General features: G+C 42.4%; 1 protein-coding gene across 1 annotated transcript in view; it reads right to left on the bottom strand.

Moving 5' to 3' along the window:
* The window catches only part of trdn (triadin), a 565,816-nt gene that overhangs the window by 245,423 nt on the left and 308,281 nt on the right, over positions 1-12,112 (bottom strand). Inside the window, exon 14 of the mRNA XM_078542852.1 lies at positions 6,988-7,035. Coding sequence (XP_078398978.1) covers positions 6,988-7,035 — 48 coding nt within the window. The remainder of the gene's footprint in view (positions 1-6,987; positions 7,036-12,112) is intronic.

Here is a 12,112-nt window from a genome sequence, read left to right as displayed (position 1 = left end):
TAAAGCCTTGCATTGTTCTGCCTTTGGTCACAGATCTGAGTTTTCTGTGAAACAAATGATACATCAAATGACAAGTATCCTAGCAACAAAATTAAAACAATAATTTAAGTTTAAAAATGATCCTCTTTTGCATAATATCATTACATAATATAGTGTTTTGCTTCATAGTAAATATCTGCAATATAATTTTTTAATAGATGTTTTTTAAATTTACATTAGACCACAGCTTAAAGTTGGTGACAACCTGCAGGCTACAGCAAACCTTAAAAAAAATAGTAAAAATGTTTGGTAATTGTTGAAATTTGATGCTCATTTTCATATAAAATGGGCATACTTTAAACAGTTATTGAACTCTTATTTACAGTTGTAATTATCGGTCAAGCATAAAATATTCAAACTAAGTTGGAGTTATATTAGACCACTAGATATGTATAAGATTTCTAGTGCTAAAGGTTTAAATGCTAGATTTAGCATAAAGCTGTTCATTTGACCACTGTTAAAAATAAAAATGGCTCAATGAATTGGCATTGAGTGCTAGAATTCAGCCTCACAGTGAAACACAAACAGGGAGATACTATAAGACACATTCTCACAACAGGAGAAAGAAAAATGGACAGTGAATGAATCTGATTTTAACATGAACCTGGCAGTCACTAGTAAGGACATTACTGAGCATGAATGGACTAACCCCCTTCTAGCTAAGAAACGGTACGTGGCAGAGGTGTGGCAGTACAGAACCCAAAACAAAGAGAATGGAAATAAGGAAAACTAATCGTGAAACAATGAAAGCTTTACAAAGAATCCACAAGTGGCAAAAAGTTAGAAATGATTTTAGAGCAAATCTACTGCTACAGATGATGCAGTCGTCATGCCGTTGAAATGCAATATTTATTTGACACTGATTTTGCTGCTTGAGATTTCCCTTTCTCTGTAGTGAACAAAAATTGAATACAAGATTGAATACAAGTTTAAAACGCGTGTTACCATGCTATTAAAGAAATCTATGAAACTTGACAGTCTGATATCAGATGCGGATATTATGCACAGTGGCCATGTAGTTAAACCTGATCGAGGCACCCAGCATCAGGAAGGTGGGGCTCGCTGAGAACCACCCACCCCTGCCCTTGCTGCCAACCCCCTCCCCCACAATCCCCATTCCACCATGACCCTCCCGCCATCACTCACCTATTGCCTGAGTCCCTTGACAATCCTGGGCCTTGGATAGGTGCATTACTGGCAGCAGCCACCACCTCCCCGGTGGCACTGATGAGCAAGGAAGAGATGTCAGCCACTGACTGGACACGCAGCTCTCACCGGCTCTCCAGCCAACGGGCAAGATCCCCGCCGCCGACAGTAAATTCTGCCCCTTGTTTAATCCCATTTTCCTCCTTTCTCCTGATACCCAATTCCCATTTGATTACAAGTGCTTTTTTTTCTGTACCATTTCACACAATTTTTTTATCTAAGTGATATGGCTCAATAGTCAGTCACGGCTTCTCTGTGACCTCCATTGGTGGTAAGGCCTCACGGGTCTAACTCAGCATTGTAAGTAAATTTGAGTGGCAGATAATGGCATGATTCAAACCTCTGTATTCAAGAATAGGAGCTCAGTGTTTTTAGCACTTCTTCACCCTTTCAATGTTCTCTCTCATAGACACATAAGAACAGAAGGCCATTCAACCCATCGAGCCTGCTCCAGCATTCAGTACGATCATTGCTGATCAAACACTTCAATGCCTTTTAATCATACTATCCCCATAACCCTTTATGTTATTATTAATCAGAAATCTATCAATCTCTACCTTAAACATACTCAATGACTGAGCTTCCGCAGCCATCTGGAGTAGAGAATTCCAAAGATTCACAACCCTCTGAGTAAAGAAATTTCTCCTCATCTCAATCCTAATTGGTTTCCCCCTTTTTTTAAAATTGTGTCCCCTGGTTCTATACTCCCCAACCAGGGGAAACATCCATGGTCAACATGCAGCTCTGTTTCCATAATGGCAATGATGTTCTGTCTTTAACTGAAGAAAGATTTTGTTTAGGAAACAATTCAATGGGGATTAATGGCTATTCAATATCTTCCCCAAGTGGCAATTTTTCATTGATAGTATTGTCAAACCTGAAATGGTGTTTAATGATATTGCATCATTCTTTTCATGTGTATGATTCAGGGGGACAGAAGAAATGGTGACATGGAGGCTGCTCCGAAAATGGCATGGGAAATCTTAATTTTATTTTTGCTGAGGCCAGGAGGTGTGCTCTAGTTACTCCCAGCCCCCACCCCACAAAAGATTTTAGTCCATTACTGGTCCACGCAAGCCCCCTTACCCCAAGGGATGACCTGTTCTGTTCCAGAAAGCCAGTTCGTGAAGGATGTTACAGGAGCCAATCTTTACTCAGTCTTACATTCATTTACAAAGTGAAACATTACAAGCGCACACCTCCTAGCTCAACCACGTAACTGTTTCAATAAGTGTGTCTTTATGAGTGCTCAAGTGAAATCTCTATTAATATCACAGAATCACAGAATTTTAATGGCACAGAAGGAGGCCATTTGGGCCATCGTGTCTGCACCAGCTCTCAAATAATCATCTAATGCCCTCTTGAATGCCTCGATTGAACCTGCTTCTACCACACTTCCAGTTAGTGCATTCCAGACCGAACCACTCGTTGTATGAGAGAGCTTTTTCTCATGCCACATTTGCTTCTTTTGCAAATCACTTTAAATCCGTGCCCTCTCATTCTTGATCCTTTTATGAGTGGGAACAGCTTCTCCCTATCTACTCTGTCCAGCCCCCTCATGATTTTGAACATCTCTATCAAACCTCCTCTCAGCCTTCTTCTCCTCAAGGAGAACAGTCCCAACATTTCCAAACTATCTTTGTGACTGAAGTTTCTCATCCTTGGAACCATTCTTGTAAACCTCTTTTGCACTCTCTCCAATGTGTTCATATCCTTCCTATAATGTGCCCCCCAGAACTGTACACAATGCTCCAGCTGAGGTCTAACAAGTATCTTATATAAATTCAGCATAACCTCCTTGATCTTGCACTTTGTGCTCCTATTAATAAAACCCAGGATACTATATGCTTTGTTAACTGCTCTCTCCACCTGTCCTGCCACCTTCAATGCTCTATGCACATATACACCCAGGTCTTTCTGCTCCTGCACCACCTTCAAAATTTCACCCCTTATTTTATATTGTCTGTCCATGTTCTTCCTACTAAAATCCATCACCTCACACTTCTCCACATTGAACTTCATCTGTCACCTAACTGCCCACTCCACTAACTTGTCTATGTCCTTTTGAAGTTATACGCTGTCCTCCTCGCAGTTTACACTCTCAAGCTTCGTATCATCTGCATGCTTTGAAGTTGTCCCCTGAACACCAAGATCTTGATCATTAATATGTATCAGAAAAAGCAAGGGTCCCAATACTGACCCCTAGGGAAGTCCACCACAAACCTTCCTCCAGCCCAAAAAATATCCATTAACCATTACTCTCTGCTTCCTATCTTTCAGCTAATTTTGTATCCACGTTGCTACTGACCCTTTTATTCCATGAGCAATAATTTTTCTCACAAGTCTGTTGTGTGGCACTGTATCAAATGCCTTTTGAAAGTCCATGTACACCAGATCAACAGCATTACCCTCATTGGCCTTTCCTGTCACCTCTTTAAAAAACTCTAGCAAGTTTGTTAAACATTATTTTCCCTTTAGAAATCCATGCTGGCTCTTCCTTATTAACCCATATTTTTCCATCTGACTACTAATTCTATCCTGAATAATTGTTTCTCGAATCCTGCCCACCACTGAAGTTAAACTGACTGAACTGTAATTGCTGGGATTATCTTTACAACCTTTTTTGAACAAGGGTGTGATGTTTGCAACTCTCCAGTCCTCTGCACCTCCCCTGAGTCTGGGGAAGACTGAAAAATTACGGCCAGTGCCCCTGCAATTTCCACTCTCACTTCTTTCAATATCCTTGGATGCATCTCAACCGGTCCCGGTGCCTTGTCAACTTTAAGTACCGACAGTCTATTCAACACTTCCTCCTTATCAATTTTGAACCCTTCTAGTGACAAAGCTTCTTCATCTGTCACCATGGTCTGGGTAGCATCCACCTCCTTGGTAAAGACGGATGCAAAGTATTCATTTAATACCTCAGTCATGGCCCCTTCGTCCATGTGTAAATTTCCATTTAAGTCCCTAATCGGCCCTACTCTTCCTTTTACCAACCTTTTATTATTTATATGCCTATAGGAGACTTTGGGATTCCCCTTTATTTTGGCTGCCAGTCTTTTTCCATAATCCCGCTTCATTTTTCTAATATGCTTTTTCACCACCCCTCTGAACCTTCTGTTCTCCTCTTGGTTCTCAAATGTATTTTCTACCTGACACCTGCCATAAGCGCAATTTTTCTTCTTTATCTTAATTTCTATCTCATTTTTCATCCAGGGAGCTCTAGATTTGTTTGCCCTATCTTGCCCTTTTGATGGAATATACCTTGACTGTGCCTGAACCAATATCCTCCACTTGCATATAACTCAAGACAATTGATATACAATACACATGCCCTCCTTATGCACACTCCAATTGTCATCCACTTCAGTTTACAAGGCAGCTGATTTTCTGCACTCCCACGACAGGCAAGCTGCAGGCAGCATCTATCTGATGCCCACAACTCACCGGCTATGTGTAAATAAGTCTCAGTTCTCAGATGTTGCATGCCTCAAGTTAGTCAAGAAAATAGAAATAGAGAACATAAATTATAATTAATGAAATATAAATTTAACATATATATCAGACTGACTTTCTTTATTCAAAAGGCCCCACATGGGAGACTTATAAAGCAGGACACATGGGATACAGGGTAATTTGATAAGGAGAATTCAAAATTAGCTTAGTTGTAGGAGGCAGAGGGTGATGACAGAAGGATGCTTCGGTGACTGGAAGCCAGTGTCCAGTGGCGTACCACAGGGATCTGTGCTCGGTCCCCTATTATTTGTCATTTATATAAATGGCATAGATGACTGTGTGGGGGGTAGGATTAGTAAGTTTGCGGATGACACAAAGATTAGCCGGGTAGTTAACAGTGAGGTTGAGTGTCTTGGGCTACAGGAAGATATAGACGGGATGGTCAAATGGGCAGATAAGTGGCAGATGGAATTTAACCCTGAAAAGCGTGAGGTGATACACTTTGGAAGGAGTAATTTGACAAGGAAGTATTCAATGAATGGCATGACACTAGGAAGTTCTGAGGAACAAAGGGACCTTGGCGTGTGTGTCCATAGATCTCTGAAGGCAAAGGGACATGTTAGAGGGGTGATGAAAAAGGCATATGGGACACTTGCGTTTATCAATCAAGGCATAGATTACAAAAGTAGGGAGGTCATGTTGGAGTTGTATAGAACCTTGGTGAGGCCACAGCTGGAATGCTGTGTGCAGTTCTGGTCGCCACATTATAGGAAGGATGTGATTGCACTGGAGGGGGTGCAGAGGAGATTCACCAGGATGTTGGCTGGGATAAAACATTTAAGTTATGAAGAGAGGTTGGATAGACTTGGGTTGTTTTTGTTGGAGCAGAGAAGGCTGAGGGGCAACCTGATCGAGGTGTACAAGATTATGAGGGGCATGGACAGGGTGGATAGGGAGCAGCTGTTCCCCTTAGTTGAAGTGTCAGTCACAAGGGGGCATAAGTTCAAGGTGAGGGGCAGGAGGTTTAGCGGGGATGTGAGGAAAAACTTTTTTACCCAGAGGGTGGTGACGGTCTGGAATGCACTGCCTGGGAGGGTGGTGGAGGCGGGTTGTCTCACATCCTTTAAAAAGTACCTGGATGAGCACTTGGCACGTCATAACATTCAAGGCTATGGGCAAGTGCTGGTAAATGGGATTAGGTAGGTAGGTCAGGTGTATCTCACGTGTTGGTGCAGACTCGACGGGCTGAAGGGCCTCTTCTGCACTGTGATTTTGTGATTCTGTATGTTTTAAGTAACCTGCTTAGCAAGGTCGTTGAGAAAGAGACAGTGGTGCTGAAATTCCTCACGGTCTTAGGTGTGATTTTGGTTTACAGTCAAGTCAAGTAATCCTTTTTTGACAGCAAAATAGGGTGATAGCCATTCCTGAAATATTCTTGTTTCAATTGCTCAGAATTCCTTTGTGCTTTTGGCCCTTTTCACAACCTTCCCAAAGAGTTCCAAGTTAGCACATTTTATAATGAGAGCCAATGGTGCTGCTGCCATCAGTTTCTGGCTTATACACTCACAAAGCTCTCGAGATAATTTAGATTAAAGTTATAAGGTACAGCTGTTCACAAGATCAGCCAGGACAGATGGAAGTAAGGAGTGTATGAGCCTGAGCTGTGCGGAAAGTTTCAATCTTGATTTCTGTAGCGTGGACCATCTTTTTCTAGTGATATTTTACCATCTTCCCAGACAATCCTGATCTTGTTCCTGACTGCTTTATATGAGACCACTGGGAGATTTAGACTATAGGAGGAGATGTGCATAAAAGGAGAGCACTTCACCAAAGAGGCAGCTGAGGAATTCTGCCAATTACTGCATAATCACCTGCAACCACGGCCACCTGCTCACACTGCTCTCCCTGTGGCAACGAACATAACCATTGTGCTCAACTTTTATAAAACACAGTAATCTCAAAGGCGTAATCTTCATTATATCAGCTAGGCTGATATATATCAGGTGACTGATGCACTTTATAGGAGAGCTTGAAAATTCACCACTTTTGGGTTCAGTGAGGTTGGACCATCCATTTTTATGGGGTTGCTGGCTTTAAGTCCAAAGTGTAATTGACGGCATACACGTTGCTTTGCCAGCTCTTACAGAAAGTACCTTTAAACTTCCCAAACAGGAAGGGCATCAAATCCCTAAATGCACAGATTGTTTGTGACATCATGCAGAGGATCATTCATGGTAACACACTCTTCAGAAATGAAATTCAATGTTTATCGCACCATATACCCACCTGGTTTTACTGGCACAGCTACTTTGTCCTTTAAAGTGACTTCTGGTTCTAAAGAGGAAAAGCAAAGCAAACTGTTATGAACAATGTATAATTTTTAAGTTGAATTTATATCTATATATAAATTTATATATATATATATTGTGTTAACAAAGGTAAAATGGTTTCAGTTTCATTTAGGTTGTTTGAGAGCCTTGGTGCTTGGGAGTCTGTTAAAAGGGATTAAAAGTTTAGTGATTTGGGGAAAAATGGTTAAGTGACACAGACACAGGGTAAAAAAGAGACTTCAGTATGTGTCAGTGAGAGAGAAGACAGGAATTTTAAGCTCTCTAATAAGAAAGACTACAAGGCTACTGGGACAGTAGTTGACTGAATAGTCTGTTATAGAACTCAGTAAAGTGATCAGTTTAGCAGGAGTGCTGGTGCAAGACTGAATTTAGGGAACTCATTTGCGTGCTCTGCAATTGAAGCAATAGTGAGTTTAGAGTGTGGTTTTTGGGATTTCTCAGGGACAGATAAGAGTTGGGTGAGAAGCACCAAGTGAATGCTCAGGAACCCTCTAGAAGAAAACCGTTTGCAACTGTGCCAGTCCCAAGTGAGGAGCCTTTGTGTCTAACTAGTGATAACTCTTCACTGGTTTATGTGTCTGTAAAGATATTACTGTGGTAAAGGAATAGTGTGAATTTGAAGCACCTCCTTGTATTTGTATTGAGCTCTTTCCCAACCTTTTGTCTGGTGTAATATAGTTCATTTTTCATGTTTAATAAATATGTTATTCTTTGTGTTAAAAATTCATCAGCAGACTCCTGTGAATTTGCTCAGTAACTTTCCTCCATGTTTCTAAAAAAAGTTAGGATCTATCAAGCCAGGTTTCACTCTGGAATCTGATTTGTTCAGTATTAACATCAGATGGAATCATAGCAAAATCTTTAAATTCTTCATTAACAATTGGAACAATTAGTTCAGTGTAATATACAATAATTAGGTACAATGACAAATAAACAATACCCATTTTCCGGAATAACCAAGCAACCATTACATCACAGTGACTAATCTGCATCACTAATAGAAAATAATCGATGGTATCAAAATCATGGTGAGGAATGCCAATGAAAATTAATAGGTAAATAGATGGAAATTAGTATTTCAACCAGAGGAAATATGCATCCCTAAATTGAGTGCAGTAGTTCAAAAGTAAAAATATGCAGGAGTTTTCAATGAGGTTGTAGATGCAGTGACTTAAAAAGAAAAATTCTTTCATCCAACATGGTTGTTATGAATGCCTCATGTTTTATTCTGGATAGGAAACCTATATATTGACAAATGGAGTTCTGCTTCATCTCATTCTTTAAATAAGATTATAAGAAAGATTAGAGAAAAAAAATCTCTTTGGGGCTCCTTAACCTTTTTTTCTTCTTTTAGATCAGTTATGTGAGCAGGACCACTTCAGCTTTAGAGTGGAGTGAATTTATAGATCAGCAATGCTGACAATGGTCTAATGCCCAGAAATATCAATGATCTGCCACTCAAAACTGTTCTTTGCTGGAAATGGATGGAGGTTATCAGTCTATCATAAGATTCTCAATGCTATTGATTACTATTGAATGCTCCTCATTGAGGCAACAATCATTCTTTCTGAAGAGAGCAGAATGTATGAGAAGTGAACCACAATTTCAAAAGACATCACTTTCAGTTAAATAAATTTCCAGTTGCAAGAAAAGAAACTGCACACATATTTCTGTCTCATGTCAGATTCTCATATGATTAAATCAGCCTAGTCTCCCACCAACAAAAATCATAATGGCCTGTACCTATTAAATACAACAGCAGTTTCAATTTTCCGAATTGCCTTCAGTTTACACTCAAGTGGTTTGAAAGAAGAGTTTTTGGGACCCAGGTGAATGTATGGCCTTTAAACCCAAATCTTCCACAGTCTGCTGATTCTCATTTCTGGTGGGACAGTTTTCGTAATAGTTATGGTAGTAGACTAGCAACCTTGGGGGGAATTTTCTCCCCGGCTTGGGGAGTGAGGGGGTTGTGCGGGGGCGGGGCCGGGGCCGGGCGCGCAGCCGATTGGCGCCCCCGATTGGCTGGGTGTGGCCATTTTACGTGGGCGGGCTAATTAAGGCCCGCAAGCCCCGAAGCGCTGAGTGCTCCCTGTGCAGGCAGTGGGTAGTTGCCTGAGTCAGGGAGTGCACTCTTTCGCACATGCATGTGAAAGAGCGCAGAAGTCTCCCTGAGGCACAGAGCTGCCTCAGGGAGATTAGTTTCACTTATGAAACATTGAAGAAAGGTTAAAAATAATGTAAGGACATGTCCCTTCATGTGAAACTGTCACATGAGCTGGGATATGTCCATTAATTTTATTTAAAAATTTCAAACACTTTAAAAACATTCTTGAAACCTCATCCCTCCTGTGGATGAGGTTCCATGAAAAATGCAAAGGCCGCCTGGGCTCTTCGCCTGCCCACCAACCTTAAGGTTGGAGAGGCAGTTCAGCTAATTGCTTTATTGGCTATTTAAATGGCCTTAATAGACCTTTGATAGTTCGGTGGGCAAGCAGCCGAGTCAGCTGTGCGCCTGCCGAACTGAAAATCTAAATGACGCGCGGTGACATTGGGATGCACGCCCAACGTCACCGCGCATCATTTTACGCCCCCGCTCGCCAAATCGAAGATTCTGCCCCTTGAGTTCATAATCCCACCATGTTTTAAAACTGTATTTAATAAATCAGGAGAAACAAAATGACCAAAACACTGCCAATTTGTTTTGAAAATCCCAACTGGTTCACTAATGACCTTTAGAGAAAGAAAACTACGGCCTCTCGATAACTAAAGTCTCACATTACATGGTTGTCCCTTCATGACCTTTGGCGGTCCACCACCACTTTCTAAGGGCAACGAGGGATGTGAACATTTCAAGAGTAAATTAAAATAAAAGTTCAAGATTTCGATAGAATAAACTTTAGCTGTACACCTCTGTGTTTGTGGGACTATTACAAGCATAGAGCAGAAGGAGCAGGAAATTGCAAGTAGATACATGAAATGTTGCAAATAATTAAAGGGAAATGTCAGAATAGAAGGGCCAGGAAATTGAAGGGAAAGGAAACCAAAGTGTAGGCATGAATCTGCAAACAAGTGAGTGCTTGACAGTTGCCGATGTGGAAGTGGAGATAGTTGTGAGGAGTTGCCATCTGTTCCTTTCCAACACATCATAGGTCAGCGTTTTTTTAAAAAATCCATTCATGGAATGTGGGCTTCGCTGGCTGAGGCAACATTTATTGCCCATCCCTAGTTGCCCTTGAGAAGGTGGTGGTGAGCTGCCTTCTTGAACCACTCTAGTCCATGTGGTATAGGTACACCCACATTGCTCTTAGGGAGGGAGTTCCAGGATTTTGGCCCAGCAACAGAGAAGGAACGGCAATATATTTCCAAGTGCAGATGATGAGTGACTTGGAGGGGAACTTCCAGGTGGTGGTGTTCCCAAATATCTGCTGTCTGTGTCCTTCTAGGGAGTAGTGGTCGTGGGTTTGGAAAGTGCTGTCGAAGGGGCCTTGGTGAATTCCTGCAATGCATCTTGTAGATGGTACACACTGCTGCTACTGTGCATCGATGGTGGAGGGGGTGAATGTTCGTGGATGTGATGCCAATCAAGCGGGCTGCTTTGTCCTAGACAGTGTCAAGCTTCTTGAGTGTTGTGAGAGCTGCACTCATCCAGGCAAGTGGGGAGTACTCCATCACACTCCTGACTTGTGCCTTGTAGATGGTGGACAGGCTTTGGGGAGTCAGGAGGTGGGTTACTCGTCGCATGATTCCTAGCCTCTGACCTGCTTTTGTAGCCACAGTATTCATTTGGCGAGTCCAGTTCAGTTTCTGGTCAATGATAACCCCTAGGATGTTGATATTGGGGGATTCAGTGATGGTAATGCCATTGGATATCAATGGGTGATGGTTGGATTCTCTCTTGTTGGAGATGGTCATTGCCTGACACTTGTGTGGCACGAATGTTACTTGCCACCTGTCAGCCCAAGCCTTATTATTGTCCAGGTCTTGCTGCATTTGGACATGGGCTGCTTCAGTATCTGACAGGCTGCGAATGGTGCTGAACATCATGCAATCATCAGCGAACATCCCCATCTCTGACCTTATGATGGAAGGAAGGTCATTGATGAAGCAGCTGATGATGGTTGGGCCGAGGACACTACCCTGAGTAATTCCTGCGGTGATGTCCTGGAGCTGAGATGACTAACCTCCAACAACCACAACTATCTTCTTTGTGCTAGGTATGACTCCAACTAGCGGAGAGTTTTTCCCCGGATTCCCATTGACTCCAGTTTTGCTGGGGCTCCTTGACACCACACTCTGTCAAATGCTGCCTACTCTCACCTCACCTCTTTTGTCCATGTTTGAACCAGGGCTGTAATGAGGTCAGGAGCTGAGTTGCCCTGGTGGAAACCAAACTGGGTGTCAGTGAGCAGGTTATTGCTAAGCAAGTGCCGCTTGATAGCACTGTTGATGACCCCTTCCATTACTTTACTGATGATGGTGAGTAGAACGATGGGGCTGTAATTGGCTGGGTTGGATTTGTCCTGCTTTTTGTGTACAGGACATACCATAGAACCATAGAACCATAGAAAAGTTACAGCACAGAAGGAGGCCATTCGGCCCATCTTGTCCATGCCATCCTGAGGACACCCAGGTGCCTGAGGATACCTGGGCAATTTTCCACGTGGCCGGGTAGATGCCAGTGTTGTAGCTGTACCAGAACATCTTGGCTAGGGGTGTGGCAAGTTCTGGAGCACTAGTCTTTCAGTACTATTGCCAGAATATTGTCAGGGCCCATAGCCTTTGCACTATCCAGTGCCTTCAGCCATTTTTTGCCATCACATGGAGTGAATCGAATTGGCTGAAGACTGGCATCTGTGATGCTGGGGACCTCCAGAGGAGGCCGAGATGGATCATCCACTCAGCACTTTTGGCTGAAGATTGTAGCAAATGCTTCAGCCTTATCTTTTGCACTGATGTGTTGGGCTCCTTCATTATTGAGGATGGGCATATTTGTGGAGCCTCCTCCTCCAGTGAGTTGCTTAATTGTCCACCACCATTCACAACTGAATGTGGCAGGTCTA

This window comes from Cetorhinus maximus, chromosome 5, assembly GCF_964194155.1.
Source record: "Cetorhinus maximus chromosome 5, sCetMax3.hap1.1, whole genome shotgun sequence".
Classification (NCBI taxonomy): Eukaryota; Metazoa; Chordata; class Chondrichthyes; order Lamniformes; family Cetorhinidae; genus Cetorhinus; species Cetorhinus maximus.
This window is presented reverse-complemented; position numbering and strand designations above follow the sequence as displayed.